This window comes from Hemitrygon akajei, chromosome 16 (genome assembly GCF_048418815.1).
Source record: "Hemitrygon akajei chromosome 16, sHemAka1.3, whole genome shotgun sequence".
Lineage (NCBI taxonomy): Eukaryota > Metazoa > Chordata > Chondrichthyes > Myliobatiformes > Dasyatidae > Hemitrygon > Hemitrygon akajei.
In genome coordinates, this window is record NC_133139.1 from 48,607,728 (window position 1) to 48,625,121 (window position 17,394).

The following is a 17,394-nucleotide window of genomic DNA, read 5'->3' on the forward strand; positions in this document are numbered from 1 at the left end:
GAAGTTACTTCATCCCAGGCTGCTCTGATATTGTCTACAGCTTTCACGACATAGCTTTTCCAAAATTACCTGGTGTGTTGTTTGTCTTGACCTTTTGTTTCCTCTACAAGCTGCCTGAATGTACAACAAAGGTAGTATGCCTTAAAATTTGATATTACTTCTTGATCCATTGGTTGGAGTAATGAAGTGATGTTGGGTGGAACCACTTTAACAGGAATGCAGGTCCGAAGTGTGTCATGATTCTTAGTGTGCTCTGCTGGGGCATTATTGAGCACCAACAGTGCTTTAGGTTCAAAGTCCTGCTCCTTACAATATTGCTTCACCGCTGGACAAAAATGTGAAACAAACCAATTTTGGAAAACATCAATTGTCACCCAGGCTTTCTTGTTTGATTTACAAATCACTGGTAGACTTGACTTTAAAATGCCTTTCATTGCTTGCGGTGGTTCAGGCTTTAACTTAAAGTCATCTTTAGCATAGCCTCCTACCAAGAGTGTTAGAGAGATGAAAGTACGAGAAGGCACTCTTTCCAAAATAGGCCCATTTCATTCACATTGAAGATGAGCTCAGGAGGATAATTGTCCTTTTCAGTAATGGCTTTCAGTGCTGCAGGAAAATCCTGGGCTGCCTTGCTGTCTGCTCTAGCTGTTTCACTAGAGATATGTATGCTATGGAAGTAACTGCACTGTTTAAATCGATCAAACCAACCTCTGCTGGCTGTGAATGTTAGCGATGTTTCTTCTTAAATATGATTGAAGATGCTTCTTGCCTTTCCATTATTATCAGCTGGCTTAGGAGCATGTTTCATTGTGTTTGGTCATCCATGTATATATTTAGTCTGTTTTCCATTTTGTCAAGCAAATGGCTCCTTGAATGAGTCACCTTCATTGATGATAACTTAGAGGTTGTTGTTGCAGAAGCTTTTATCTTGTCTGCATTTTTTATAAGTTCTGATCATCACATGTAGCCAATTTCAAAGAGGCACAACCATCAACCTGACGCTCATCAGCTTCCAAACGTCGTATCATTTGCAGTTTCACATCCATTTTAATGCTTTCCCTAGACATCTTGGATGTACTACCCTCTCTGGGAGCAGACAGCTGTTTTCCAGGCATCATGGGTGCAAAAAATGGGATAAATTGGCAAGGGAACAAGAACATTTCCACACATAGGGGAGGCAGAGCATGAACTAATACGTGATTAGCTGGGAGTGGCTCAGAGCATATTTAAGATAAGAGATGGGAGTAGACTCTCACATGGTGGATTGGATAGTGGACTACTTGACAGATAGACCTCAGTATGTGCGGTTGGGAGACTGTAGGTCTGACACAGTGGTCAGCAGCACAGGAGCGCCACAGGGAACCGTACTCTCTCCGGTCCTGTTCACCCTGTACACATCTGACTTCCAATATAACTCGGAGTCCTGCCATGTGCAGAAGTTCGCTGATGACACGGCCATAGTGGGGTGTGTCAGGAATGGACAGGAGGAGGAGTATAGGAAACTGATACAGGACTTTGTGATATGGTGCAACTCAAACTACCTGCGTCTCAATGTCACCAAGACCAAGGAGATGGTGGTGGACTTTAGGAGATCTAGGCTCATATGGAGCCAGTGATCATTAATGGAGAATGTGTGGAGCAGGTTAAGACCTACAAGTATCTGGGAGTACAGTTGGACGAGAAGCTAGACTGGACTGCCAACACAGATGCCTTGTGCAGGAAGGCACAGAGTCGACTGTACTTCCTTAGAAGGTTGGCGTCATTCAATGTCTGCAGTGAGATGCTGAAGATGTTCTATAGGTCAGTTGTTGAGAGCGCCCTCTTCTTTGTGGTGGCGTGTTGGGGAGGAAGCATTAAGAAGAAGGACGCCTCACGTCTTAATAAGCTGATAAGGAAGGCGGGCTCTGTCGTGGGCAAAGTACTGGAGAGTTTAACATCGGTAGCTGAGTGAAGGGCGCTGAGTAGGCTACGGTCAATTATGGAAAACCCTGAACATCCTCTACATAGCACCATCCAGAGACAGAGAAGCAGTTTCAGCGACAGGTTACTGTCGATGCAATGCTCCTCAGACAGGATGAAGAGGTCAATACTCCCTAATGCCATTAGGCTTTACAATTCAACTGCCAGGACTTAAGAACTTTTTTAAAGCTATTATTAATGCTTTTTGAGTTAGTGATTTAGATGCATATCATATTATTACTGAGTTAAGTATTGTATGTAATGAGTTTTTGCTACAAGAAGTGTATGGGACATTGGAAAAAATGTTGAATTTCCCCATGGGGATGAATAAAGTATCTATCTATCTATCTATCTAAAGCACTCTCATTGGCTGATGAATGATTACTGCAGTGTCAGCCACTCTTGAGAAGTTTTAAGTATTGTTTAGAATGAAATTGTCATTTTTTAACATTTCAAAGGAGAATTGAATAACTGTATTGTAATGAATCAGTGCTATGCGGGGTCTGAGTGTACATGAGTTGGGACATTATGTTGAAATTGTATAAGACATTGATGAGGCCTAATTTGGAGTATTGCATGCAGTTTTGGTGACCTACCTACAGGAAAGATATAAATAAAATTGAAAGAGAGCAGAGACAATTTACAAGGATGTTGCTGCAGCTTGAGGACCTGAGTTATAGGGAGAGGTTGAATAGGTTAGGACTTTATTCCCTAGAATGTAGAGGATTGAAGGGAGGTTTGACAGAGGTATACAAAATGTAGGGTATAGATAGGGTAAATGCAAGCAGGCTTTTTCCACTGAGGTTAAGCGAGACTACAACTAGAAGTCATGGGTTAAGGATGAAAGGTGAATGGGGGAGGGGGAGGGGCACATTTTCCACTCAGAGGGTGGAGAGTGTGGAATGAACTGCCAGCACAAGTGATAAGTGGTTGATATGGGTTTGATTTCAACATTTAAGAGAAATTTGGATAGGTACATAGATAGGAGAGGTATGGAGGGCAATGGGCTGGGTACGGGTTAATGGGATGAAGCAGATTAATGGTTTGACAGACTAGATGGGTTGAAGGGCCTGTTTCTGGGATGTAGTGTTTTATGACCAACTTCTATGTCAAGCACACACCTCTCCATCAGTAGCACCTACAAGAGACACTGCCTCAAGGTGGCAATATGTATCAATATCCCGACCATATGGGCCATGAGAGATGTCACAGCATGAGGTACAGGAACCTGAAATCCTGCATCACCAGGTTCAAGCTGGTTTTGCAGCTACTTCCCACAAAACCAACCTGAATATCTCTAATCACCTCATCACAGCAACACTACGACCACTTTACAATAGACTCTCTTCTATTTATGCACTTTCCTACAAAGGAAAAAAATACAAGTTTCTCTCTTGAATGTTCTGCTTCTAAAAGTGCCCACAATGCTGCTGCAAGTTTTTCATTGTGCTTTGTGAATACATGTCAAGTTGGTTGTTACAGGAACAAATACAAATGTCCTCCAGGATGTGGAAACTAGTCACGACCCAGATAACAACCTTTCCATTTGATGCAAAAGGCAAACAGCAAGCCCTTTTCTGAAAAGATAAAGATTTTAAAAGACTGGCTTCATTTTATTTATTGATACAGTGCAGAATAGGCCTTTCGAGCTATGTCACGTCAGCAATCCCGATTTAACCCTAACCTAATCATGGGACAATTTACAATGATCAATTAACCTACCTGGTAGGTCTTTGAGAGGAAACTGGAGCAGTCAGAGAAACCCAAGCATTCCATGGGATGGGCGTACAGAGACTCCTTAGAGAGGATATTGGGATTGAACAGTGTCACACTAACCACTACTCTACCATGGTGCCCAATGATAATTTGTTCTTTTTCGTTCATGTATCAAAATCCTCACATTAATGTTTCAGCTACTTTGAGACAGGGTGTGGAGCAGACTGTGCTAATGGCATTGCTTTAGTTGTTTAACCAAAAGGGTCTGCAACAGAGTACTGATGTAATCAAGTTGCCAGAGATAGGTTCTAGTCAGAGAGAGCTAAAGCACCTGGTTATCAGTCAATATTTCACAAAATCACTTTGAAATCAAGATGCAGATCCAAGATTTACTTATTTATTAAACATAGATGGGATTGCGCCATCATAGATGTCAAAGTGGTTTGTAAACAAGACCCCTCCTGTCACTGGTTATGCCTTGCGCAACCCTGTGCTTACCTGAGGAATATACTTAATGACGACGATGCCCAGCTTGATGTAGGAGAAATAGTAGACAAGTTGCAACCACGTTATTTGACCACTTACAGCCAGGATGAGAGAAATCACAGCAGGTAGCCAAGCAACTACAAGAAATCCAGAAGCAATCTTGGACACCCTCTGTGACGCCCGCTGTATGACAATGGAAACAAAACAAAAGATATCAGTAACATGACTCAAGAGTGAAAACAACAATATTCTAGACTGAATAACATCTAACAGCTATACAAAATTAGTTCAATAGCCAAAACTTTAGTGGAGATTTAAGAGCAAGTTGATAGGATGGTTTAAGCTTTGTAATTATATTGCACTAAAGATTAAATCAACTTCATTTAAGGTGATCAAGTTTAATTAAAGAAGTTTATGTAATATGCAAATCCTAATTAACTGGACAGATGATCTAGTGTAGATCATATGGTATTGTTAAAGTATCTAGTCCATAAAGGATGCAACTGCAGCTGGTTAAAGGATTCTAATGAGATGCAAGTGGAAGGAAAGGAAGGGGGCTTATGCTGGAAAGCATACTTTTGTTCTAAAACACAAAGTTTAGGTTGCTGGAAAATAACCCCAGAAAATAAGTGTTGTCAAGGTGGAAGTAAGCACCCAATGTCAGATTGTACACTTCTACATTCTGTCATTCAATAACAGGATGAGAAATAGAAATTCTGAGAGGTGGAGAATGATGAGCATCAATACCAATTATGGAATTTAACATGGAAATTGAAATTCCTGTGGAGAGCATTCTGACTCGCTGGAGGCTCCATTTCACAGGATTGCAAGTGGCTGCAAAGGGTTTTAGACGCTAGCCAGTCCCATCACTGGCACTACCCTTTTACAATATCCGTCATTAAGGACCATCACCATCCAAGAAATTCCATCTTCTCACTACTTTTATCAGGGAGTGGTACAAGAGCTTGAAGACCCATATTCAGTGATTTATGAACAACTTCCCCTCAGCCCGATTGCCGAATGATCTTCAACACTACCCCATTTTAAGGTTTATGTCTGCACTATAATGCTGCAAAACAAGTTTCACATACAGTTTGTCAGTGTTCATGGATCTGGTTGTTATTTATAGCATCGCCTCAGCTAAAGTGCTACAATTGTTGGGCTGGGAAAGAGGGAATGAATATTCAATGCATCTGTGGTTAGTTACCAAACTGGAGCTTGCAAATCAGCCTATGTTGTACAGAGACACCAACCTCGTAGATGCAACACTGAAAGATTGTAATCAAGGTTAATAAGATGGCATGGAGACTAAAAAAGACATCATTTGATTCCACTGGGCTCACTCCCTCTGGATTACACTGAAGAAATTGTTTCTGGAAAGACAAATCAGAAACACCACTCACCAATATGTTAGGAGTCATTGAAATACATCTTTCAACTATTGTACTAATCTCAACATTCCCTCCCCCCACATCACAAGAAAACAGAAGCAGAAACACCTTTACTATATTTAAAGTTCAAATGTCATCCATTATATTATAATATCTGATAGTTGTGTTTTACTTTTCAAATGGATAACCATCATGTCTCCATTTGCTACCACAATATTGGTGGAAATTGGCACTTCACGCTCAGTAATACACAGCTTGTTTTCAACCCTGCCACCACTGTTACTGTGATATTGGACCATTCTTCACCAGCTGAAGGTCATCATCGACTTCAAAGATTGCCATTTGGTGAATGAGTCTGTAGAACTCACTCCCTTGGGAGTGTATCCAGTAATTTAGCACCAAGTCGATCATATCATAATTCCAAGCAGCACAAAGGTATCCTTGGCAAATGGCAAAAATTAAAAAGCTACTGAATAGCAGCTACTCAATCAGAATGTTCCCTTCTAGTCAATTGGTTTCCTGGGATTAAAGTACAATGGATGCTTGACCAAAGCTATGAAGTGCAAATCATTTGTCTAAATTTAAGTCACTCAATCTCATTATTCATCATTTAAATAAATTGATACTTACCTTAACACAAGGAATCCAGAAAAGGCCAATGTTAAACACCCCATATGCCAAGTGACCAGTCAGGTTCAGTGCCAGAAAATCAAAGTTCAATCCTACTACACTGTTAAGGAGATAGAATTGAACAACGTCAGCTGGTATTGAGGAATGATCCTGGAAGAGTCCCAAAACATGGTCACAATGCATCACTGAACTAGATAACGAATGAGACATCTGAAGTCTTTTGCACATTTCAGCCTTGTAAGCTATTGTCTTAATCAGGTCTTCACACATTGTGGGATTACTGTGGAAAACAGTGCAAACCTTAATTGACCAACATTAAAATCACAAGTTGTGGCATTTGGATATTACTGGACAAAAGACAGGAAAAGGGCAAAAAAAAGTCAGGACCCCAGCGAAAATTTATGAAATGCTTTCCCTTTTAGACTAGTTTCTAATGAAAATTAAGAGTTTGGTGGCTTGTTCCTCCCAGTTTCACTGATATCATGAATGCAAGTACATTATGGCAATCTCACATCCAGGTTTGGAACAAAGATCAAACAACAAGGAGTACAAGCTAATAGGCTGTAAACCGACACTGATACAATGCAAGTGGAAAGAGTACAATCCCAGCACCAGAACAGTGAAAACAGCTGAAGATTGCTGAGTATCAACAGGACTGACATGACGAACACGACTTCCCCCACCCCCAATACAGGATGTCAATATCTGGCAAACCCCACAACACCCCTCGCCCCCCCCCCCGATCTAAGGGGGTATTCAACCTGTAACAATATTCTATATTACAGTATGGTTGACTCTTGATGTAGCAAGACCCAAGCCTCTGCTTTCATGGCCTCCTGACCCTACGCCATCTCTCAGGGTATTCCTATCTGTCCCACTTTTCTGTAACTCATTTAGAGAACAATTCCACATCCATAGTAGAGGTAATTTACAGGAACTTTAAAATCAGCCAGTTTACCATATTCTGGACCACGTGGATACATTAATCTACAGCAAGCAACTGAACTGGAACTTAAGTCTGGTTAGAGTTCGGAAGTCATTCATCAGTAGCCTTTACCTTTTACGCCTCCAGTTTTCAATGATCTGAGGGTAAAAAGAGATGGACCATGCCAGGAAGTATATCCAACCAATTACCTTATTTACAACCTTCAGAGCATTACTGTGCAGCACCAGAAAGTGAATATGTGCTGGAGACCTACAAAACAAATTTCAACAATTAATACAGAAACTGACAGCAAAGAGGAATGCATGTATCAGGAGTCATTATGGTGGTAAGAAAGGTTTGAAGTTGCAGCTTAATTCTATCTTGCCAAGATATCTCCCCGTTCTTTTCAGGCTAGTAGGGTGCCACGGTGGCAAGACAGTTAGCTCAATGTCATTACAGCTTGGGGCATCAGAGTTTGAAGTTCAATTCCAGTGCCACCTGCGAAGAGTTTGTACATCCTCCCTGTGAATATGTGATTTCCTCCAGATGCTCTGGTTTCCTCCCATACTCCAGTTAGGAAGTTAATTGGTCACTAAATTGTCTGTGATAAGGACAGGGCTAAATAGGTGGGTGCTGGGCAGAGTAGCTCATTGGGCCAGAAGAACATAGAACAGGCCCCCTCTCTAAATAAAAATAAAAGATGGCTTGATAGGGTGAAGAGACATCTCTACCAAAAGAGATGCAAGGTCTCTCTGCTAGCCTGCAGGTCAACCTTTGGGCAAAGTGGGGTAACTACTTAGCACCCCCCAATTGGTCACGTGAAGCAGGTGGTGGATGGTCTTTTGAGCAGCTGGTGTATATCACAAGTCTTGGTTATGTGGCCACTAACTCCAGGCAGAAGCTAGGGTAACCCATCTTGTTAAGACACCACCTGGAAGGTGGCAATGGCAAGCCACCTCTGTAGGAGAATATGCCATGAATAATCACGGTCATGGAAAAGCCGTGATCACCTACATCACACGACCTGGCACATAACCAACAAATGAATGGCTTGATGACATATTGCTGGTTAGAGTTTTTTGCTCTACTTTCAAAGTGTGTTCAAAACTTTTTGTATATCTCAACTTACATAATGCACAAAAGACTATTTTGGCCCTCAAATCTATACCAGCTCAGAATGACCTTTTGCCTATAGCTTCTACCCACCAGCCTAGAGACAAAGTATAGTTATCAACTAACCCAGCATCTTTGGGATTAAATCTACAGAGTCATGGGGAGAACATGCAGCCTTCACGTACAGTGAAGAGTCTCGGGAGCTGCATGGCAGCAGCTCTACTTGCTGCCTCTGAACTCATGTATTCCCAGTGCTCTTTAACTAGATATCCCATCCAGTGCAAAAGATAGAGGGCAGAAACACTTGGCTTATTGATGTCCCATCACATTTCTATTCAAGTGATTCAGTCACTTTGCAATTTTGGCCAATGCTCTTACTAGATTTCCCCTAATCCCAGTGACCTAAGCTTATTCCGTCTGCTTATTGAACAGCCTGCAAGAACGGAGCAGGTTCAAGGACAGTTCTATCTCACTGTTGAATGATCCTATAGTTCGATAAGATGGACTGCCTCAAATCCACCTTATCACCTGCTAGCACTCTAACTATAATACCACATACTGCATTCTGTTATTATTTTATCTGTACTACTTCATTGCGCTATGTAATGAAATGAACTTACAAACAGTATGAACATTTCAACTGCATCTTAGTACATGTGACAGTAATAAACCAATTTATTCATCAAGGTCCTTTAAAAGATTTCTGAAAGTTTAAGCATCTGCCATCACTGACATCCTTCAAGAGCCAGGAGTATGCACTATTTCCATCATTATACAAAATATACATCAAATATTCTCCATAGGCCCATGGTCTTTGCACTTTCGTCATTTTTTCCTCTGGCCTTGAAGTGGTAATCACTGAAAATCCCTGCTCAAGGAGTATCCTTGAAAAGAAATAGGACCCAGGAATTCAAATACATGAAGTAAATGTACAGAAGTCAGTGTCACCAGGTTCTTTGGTAATGGACTGAAGATAAAACAACAGTATCTTTATTTTTAAAATCTCAATTTTCAAACTCACACCTCTTACTAAAATGTAAGCCTTTTTCTTTAAAAAAAAATTAGGCTGACACAGCAATAAGCAATATCATTCCCCCCACCCAAAAACAATCTCATTTTAAAGTAATTTGAATTTTAAATTCAGTTCAAGTTTGATTATCATTCAACCATGCATGAATACCCATGAATACAGCCAAATGAAACAGTGTTATTCTGGGGCCAAGGTGCAAAACACAGTACCAAGCCACACACAGCACAGGGCAGACAGCACATACAAGACAGCAAGCACACAAGATATCAGTAAAACACAGTCACAAAAATGATATATAGTTCAAGACTGAGTCCAAGAATGTTGCAGAAATTTGCAGTTGACCACAAAACAGCTCGAATTCTGCCGAGCAAACACTGGAGCAACTGGGACACTGCACCATACCAAGCACACCGACTCCAACGCCTCCCTCCCGGGCAGCTGTAAACAGGACACACTGGGGCACGAGGCCTACTCCTCACTATGACCGAGGCCACGCAGCTCCACCGGTGTCCATCGATCGGATTTGCAGCATTCCATATTAACGATGTCCAACAGGGTCTCGTGATCACAAGAAAAGCAACTAATATGATCACTGACTGTTAGACTGCACACTGACTCAGGACACCCTTCCGATGCAGGAAGCAGCACGATCCACACCAAATCCAGCTCCTCCACCAATGAGCAACTTGCTAACGGGGTAGATCCGCAGTACTTTAAGTTCTTGTGATCAAAAAAAAAATGTTTATACAGGACAATAACACCTTTGGTTGACCCTGTGGAAATCTGGTTCAACTAGAGTACAAACACTCCAGGCCCAAGGCAGAGATTTGGAATAAAGCAGTGAGCAATTAGAGAGATGTCTAGAAGGAACACCATGGTTCCAATGAAAGCCACCACTGGGATATGGAGACAACAGAAAAGGATTTTTGCTTCACATTTCTGCCTGTATAGAAATACCCACCTGGTTAAATTGCTGCTGTTAGAATAAAGGTAAACACTGACTTGTCCAACTTCAACTCCTCTAACTGTAAATAAAGAGAAGTTTGCAAACTTGGGCAATAAAATCTAAAATAAGAAAAACATTTTCCATTAGTAAATGGTGAAATCAGCAAGTGCAACTCAGCTTTAATAGAGACCCCCCCCCCCCCCATCCCTGGGATTACATGTGCAGTGTAAGTACAAGTACAAATTACTACTACACAAAATGCTCAAATCCTTCTGCAGTCAAGTTTTCATTTGAACCATGAAAATAAAAATGGACCAATATGTTCTAATGTCATCTTCCCATGGAATATTTTTCTACACAAGGCAAAGACCAAATCAAAAAGAGAACCAAATGTGCCATTAAACTTGATAAGCAAACAGTAACATTGGGATTTTCTACATGGTAAGCAGAAGCCTGCAGCGTAACGAGGATGAAACCTTCATTTACAGGAAAGCCTGTAAAGGAGTTGAACACGAGAACTTGGGAGTAGTGTGGATCAGCATTACCATCATGGAGGATGTCAGTTTCCAGGAAAGACAATTGGAAAGACAATTTGAATATCAATCCAACATTGTTTTACCCTGCTAATTGCCAAGTCTGAACAATGTTACTTACTTGTTCAGGGAGTTCAACAATATTAGTTTGTTTAGATGAAAAGGTCACAGCAAATCTAATGACTAAGGCCTCTGGCAGAGGAGCACTGGAGAGAGGAAAGTAGAGCAGTTTTTAGAGCAGAGATTGTACCCAACATGTAGTTTCCTAATATAGTCCAACCCAAGCAGCAAGTTCAGGTTTCCTCACATTGCAGAGTTACTTGGGGCTTACCTTGTAGCAATCTTGATATTCTGGATGGTGTTAACTGTTAAACTAACAAATTCTGGTACAATCAATGTCTCTAATGCATCTGAAAATAGAAGATTGACCACTCAGATTATAAATGAAGTCATTCGCCATACAATCCCATCTTCAATTCAATCACAAGCCTTCTTTCCAAGGCCTATCCTATTCTTCCTTCAGCAATTACAATATGTCAGAGGAAGTACAAGCTTTAGCCCTTTAGTGGGGTGGAGAATACAGTATCATTACCGCACACTAAGAAATATTTCCCAGCATCTACCCAAATCCAAGCTCATGGCTGTTGCTCCTCGATGCTACAGAACAGTTTCTGCACCTCCCCAGCAAAATCCCACTATCTCAAATTACTTTGGATATCCAAACTGAAGAAAAAGATTTTTATATGACAACAAAACTTGAAAAGGCATAACAAACAGCAAAGAAAGTACAACTACTGGAGCAACATAGCATTGCTGTAGTCAGTACTGCCTCCACTGCTCCAAGGGCAGGTTCAATCCGGATCTTGGGTACTTTACCCCACTTTACCGCATTATTCCCTGCTCTGGCTTCCCCCAAACTCCTAAAGGTGTGTTGGTAAGTTAATTGGTCCTTGCACAGGCAAATGGCAGAAGAATCACAGAAGAGTTGAGAGAGAACAAGTTAGAGCAATGGAGACATAATGTGAGAATTGGAATGATGGTTTTGAGTCCATGCTATCTTCCAACAATGGGTCAAATGGTCTATGTAATAACTTTAGCTTTCTGAAGAATACATGCTTATTAAGCTGGCAAACAAAGACATCTCAGCAGCAATCCCAGGTTGGCAGAGAAAGGGTTACTTTAACATTGAAAACTAGAATGAGGGCAATTCATCACTTCTACAGAAACTTACCAATTTGGAGCAAGTTGACCAGACTGTAAAAGAGGATCATAAGGGGCACTGGGAGCTTCATATCTCTGGTTGCAGACCTGCAGAAGAAAAAGTATTAAAACTGGCTTCTATACATCCATTTACAGTATAATCATTTGCCATAAGGTGAAATTGCTAGCCAATAAATACTTGCTCCAACTCCCATTTTCACTTTGTATGATTGAGATAGTGACCAAAATTCCATTAAAATTTAGTTACCCAAAGTACAATTTTCAATTCAATCAGGAATCTTAATTCTGTCCGTGTGCCCAAAACAAGCAATAATTTTTAAGCAGGTACATTGGTACAAATATTAAGCTACTCCCAACTGATTGTTCAAGAGTTTAAGCAGTTATCTACAACTTGGATAACTTCTGATCAATGGGCTTGGAGTTAAACCCAAGGAGAGCAGTTTATTTTAGTTGCTGAGTGTAGCAGCAGCATTTCCAAATGATTGTTCCCCCCCCCCCCCCCCCCAGAGGGTGAAGTTAAAACTCAGTGATATAGATAAGCTAGTTCCAGGATTTTGACCCAGAGATAGGTATCTGGTTATAAAATTTGAAGACACTTCTGATTTGTATACTTCTGTTGCCTTGTCAAGGTAAATGAACATAGCAATTTAGAAGTGAAAGGAGTTGAAAGAGCGTACCTTGGCAATTCCAGTGCAGCTATGGTTTACTCTGGACAAGGGCAGTCTATGGAGTCAATATGGCACAGGCAAGGAGAGCTGGGTTCCAATTTGACAATGCTCCTTCAATCTTGTATACAGAAAGGAAGTTGGTAAATCACTAACAAAGATCTAGTCTCAGATCAGGTCTTGTTACTACAGTATGCAGGTTGGTCTATTGACTAGAGTCTAGACAAATGCTTTGTCTAGCAACTGCCAACAAGCAGGTGATCACGGCGAGTACAGATGTTAACACAAACTAGTTCATCCAAATCTCAGAAAAGGACCATTTCACCTGGCAATATATAAACAGCACCAAATCTTGCAAGAACCACAGCCTTTATTGTATCCTGTGCACACAGACATTTAATCTAGTGGAAAACTGACCAGCCTGTGATGTTGAGATTTAAGGAAGGTCAAGGTGGGCAATCCTCGGCAATTCTGAATGGAAAGTATCATCTTAGCTAGTTTTCTGTATTGTGTGTTGATTCTGTCATTAGCATCAGCAAAAATGAGAGTATTGCAACCATTATTCCTCCTCTGATTGGTTAGTACTCAACAATACTTCACAGCTTTAATCTGGTATGCATGAAAGTTTAATGCTGCTTCCTAGATTTAAACTAGTTAGCACCTGGATTGCCTGGCAGCATTAAGGGCATTTCTATATACTTTTTTAAAAATATTTCAGAAAGATTAGGATCCTCATCCTCCCCTTCTATGTCACATAAAGAACCCAAAAAGATTTAAGTGAATCTCCCAGCATTTGAAGAATGTCCTTTCAAAACACAAACCTACTCCAGTGGGACCTTCCCTCCTCCCACCCCCAAAACTACCTCTCCACAGAATTTCAAAAGGGACAAGAGCCCTCCTCTTTCCAGCCAAGCTACCCACCATCACTTCCAATTTGGTTTTCTGCAATGTCCTCCTAAGGCGGTCTGTCCTCAATTAAAGGGAGGGTATAGGCTTGGGGAAAAGAAACAATTCCATGTACAAGCAAACACTTGTAGTTGTCAACCCGACCAATCTCTCTCCACCCACCTACACTATTCAATAAAGCTCCATCACCGTATTTTAAGGAAACACTGACACCTTTCAGATTTCATTCCAGTGCTGGTTTCTATTATTGCATTTGGCCTCCAGCTCCATCCTAGTATCTTATTCATTCTGCTAGTCTTTTTTGTGGTTCTTAGACATTTGTCTTAGACACTTAAATGGGCAAAGCGTAGAGGGACACAGTCCTAATGCAAAGGAATGTGATTATTAGAGGTGGGACAAAGGTCAACAAGACAAAGTAGGCTAAAGGACCTATTTCTGTGCTGTATGATTTTATGACTTAACCTCTGCCATTTTTACACCTGCCTCACTACACCAACCACATTCTAATGTAGGGTCACTCGTCTGAACACCAAATTTCCATGATGTTATTTCGATGATCACAAAAATCTCTAGTTTTATTTTATGCTGAAGGAACAGCTTTGTCACCAAGCCACTCTGATAATGGGTAATCAGAACCCTCACAACCCACCACCACCAGAGCCCATTCCATTCCATTGTTGTTCAACTTTTCAGTATCAAGGTAGGACATTAGCTTGCCTCAACTAACTCAGGCAACGTGGTATCAGTCTCCAAACCACCAGTGTACTACTGGCAGCTTTAACCCATTGGTGATACAAGAATTATGAAGCAGACCAAGAGTATGCAACAAGTACATATAACTGTTTTACCTATCTGTGGGATAGGATTCACAGTATCAACAACAGTCAAAAATTGCATGGGCTCCAACCTTGTACTGCAGTAAACAAAGTCCATCTTATGCACTATTCTGCTGCAGTAACAACCAAATGCACTACTAGCCCAGTTCAAAAGTTAGTGGAAGGACATTGTTGATTTAAACTTTTAGTCTGCAGTCATAAACCTGAAGGCTTAATGACAATCCTCACAAGACAGGACCAACAAACTACTGGAAGAACTCAGCAGGTCAAGTTGCAGAGTTTCAGCAAATTGTTACTCCAAGTTCAAACATCTGCAAATCTCATGTCTGGATTTAAAGTGACCATAGACCACAAGAACACATGACAAGTGCAGAATTAGACCAATCAACCCACTGGTCTAAGGTGCCATTCTGTTTTGGCTGATTTGTTATTCCTCAACCCAATTTTCCTGCCTTCTCTCTTTGATGCCCTTATTAATCAAGAACCCATCCATCAACCTCTACTTTAAATGTACCCAATAACACGGCCTCAAGAGCTGCCTGTGGCAATCAATTCCAGTCCCCTCTATCCTAAAGGGACACCCTGCTTTTCTGAGGCTGTACCCTCTGGTCCTAGAGGAAAGTACATGACAATATACATAGCTACACTGTATTCCATTTGCTACTTACTTGCCCACTTTCTTAATCCAAGTCTTTCCAAAGACTTCCTGCACCTCCACTTATCTTTGTATCATCCGCAAAGCCTTCAATTCCGTCACTCAAGTCATTTGCATACAACGTGAAAAGCAGTCCTAACACTAACATCTGCGAACACCACTAGCTCACCAGAAAAGGTCCCTCTATTCTCAATCTTTGCCCCCTGCCAGTCAACCAATCTTCTGCCCATGATAGTATTTCTCCTGTAATACGGGCTCTTATCTAGTTAAGGAAGATAATCTTTATAATTTTTTTTTTAGTGCAGCACCTTGTCAAAGGCATTCTGAAAACCCAAGTGCACAACACCCACTAACTTGTCTACCCTGCGTGTTATTTCCTCAAGGACTTCCAGATTCGTTAGGCAAGATTTCCCTCAAGGAAACAATGCTGACTTTAGCCTTTTTTTATCATGAGTCTCCAAGTACTGAAAGCTCAGCTTGAATAGACTCCAATACCTTTCCAACACTGAAGTCAGGCTGACTGACTTACAACTTCCTTTCTGCCTCCCTCCCTTCCTAAAGAGTGGAGTGACATTTGCAATTTTCTAGTCCTCCAGAATGATTCCAGTATCTAGTGATTCTTGAAATATTATCAATGCCTCCATAGTCTCTTCAGCTACCTCTTTCAGAACCTTGGGATATAGTCCACCTGGTTCAGGTGACTTATCTAACTTCAGACCTTTCAGCATCCCAAGCACCTTCTTAGTGCTAGCAACTTCATTCGCTTATGTCACTGACAATCAAATTCCTAGCATTTTGCTGATGTCTTCCACAGTACTGACTGACACAAAATAATTCAAGTTTGTCCACCATTTCTTTGTCTCTCTTCCCCCTCACCCCCCCCCCCACCCCATTACCAACTCTCCAGCATAATTTCCCAGCCGACTGATATCTACACTTGCCAGTTTTACTCTTTATATTTGAAAAAAACATGTGGTATCCTCATTATTGGGTAGTTTACCCTCATATTTCATCTTTACTCATTCTTTTTGGGAACCTTCTGTTGATTTTTATATGTTTCCCAATCCTCTAACTTCCCACTAATTTTTGCTTTTATGCTGTCTTTGACTTCTCTTGTCATCCACAGTTGACTCATCCTCCCTTTTGCATAGTTCTTTGTTGAGAATCTGTGCTGCACTTTCCACGTTGCTCCCAGAAACTCCAGGCATTGGTGTTCTGCTGTCATCCCTGCTAGTGTCCCCTTCCCATTAACTTTGGCCAGCTCATGGCTCCTTGTTTACTTTAGTCTGTAATATTGATAAATCTAACATTAGCTTCTTCCTCTCCAACTGTAGAGTATTAACTTGGGCTCCCAAATCAAATCTAGTTGTTCATTACTCAACACAAAATCTAGAACTGTCCTTACCATACTGGGTTCAGGTAGATGGAGCTTGTCAGCCTGGGAAGACAGTCCATCTAAGAGAGGGAAAACTCTGATTTCAAACCTCCACTGCTTTGCGGCCATACCCACTCATGGGAAAGGCTTCGGGAGTAAACCCTGAGGACAAATCCAGAGCTGGAGTCCCTAAGGCAGTCCGACGTTGCCTTCAAATCCTGCGACAACACTGCTGCCAAGCTGTATCAGCCCTTGCCCTTCCCTTGGACAACATTGGTGTTGTGGAGAGGGGAGACTTGCAGCATGGGCAACTGCCAGTCTTCCATACAACCTTGCCCAGGCCTGTGCCCTGGAGAGGACACTCCAGTGGACTTTCCAGGCACAGATCCATAGTGTTGTGAGACTAACAGATGCCACCATTACTGGGTTCAACCACAAGTTGCTCTAAAAAGCCATGTCATAGGCATTCTATAAATTCCTTCTGTTGGAATCCAGCACCAACCTGATTTTTCCCCCAATCTACCTGCATATTGAAATTCCCCATAACTATTACAACATTACCCCTTTTTACATGCCCATTGTAATTTGTACTCCACATCCAGTTTTAATTCCTCCCCCCCCCCCCCAAAGACTTGGTTTCATTTTTATAAACCAGAGTCATCCCACCCCATCTAGAAGATATTACCGCTACACATTCAACTTGAGATTTGTAGATGTTCAGTAGCACTGGCTAAACAAAGATCTTGTCCTAGATATTCAAAGTTGATGTAGCAATTTCCAAATCTCAAGCCAACAATGGACAACAATAGATTTATCTGTAAGCAGCCCATGCTTGACAAAAGGACAGGGTTGAAACTATTGGGCCAGAACCACTCCCTCAGATTGCAGGCAAGTAGTGTTTCTAATCTCCAGAAATCACAGGGCCACTTGATTGAAATAAGATCCTGAGGTTTTGATAGAGTAATGGGGAAGATTAGAGTCTTTGGAACTCTCAAAGGATGATAGAA

General features: G+C 41.3%; 1 protein-coding gene across 2 annotated transcripts in view; it reads right to left on the minus strand.

Annotated features, from left to right (window-relative positions):
* The window catches only part of LOC140740032 (cystinosin-like), a 33,911-nt gene that overhangs the window by 6,459 nt on the left and 10,058 nt on the right, over nucleotides 1-17,394 (minus strand). For both annotated transcript variants that reach the window (XM_073068844.1, XM_073068842.1), the window contains exons 2-9: nucleotides 11,961-12,037; nucleotides 11,061-11,139; nucleotides 10,851-10,935; nucleotides 10,212-10,315; nucleotides 7,240-7,377; nucleotides 6,183-6,282; nucleotides 5,415-5,534; nucleotides 4,174-4,344 (exon numbers count right to left, since the gene is read on the minus strand). In XM_073068844.1, the coding sequence (XP_072924945.1) occupies nucleotides 4,174-4,344; nucleotides 5,415-5,534; nucleotides 6,183-6,282; nucleotides 7,240-7,377; nucleotides 10,212-10,315; nucleotides 10,851-10,935; nucleotides 11,061-11,139; nucleotides 11,961-12,037 (874 nt within the window). The remainder of the gene's footprint in view (nucleotides 1-4,173; nucleotides 4,345-5,414; nucleotides 5,535-6,182; nucleotides 6,283-7,239; nucleotides 7,378-10,211; nucleotides 10,316-10,850; nucleotides 10,936-11,060; nucleotides 11,140-11,960; nucleotides 12,038-17,394) is intronic.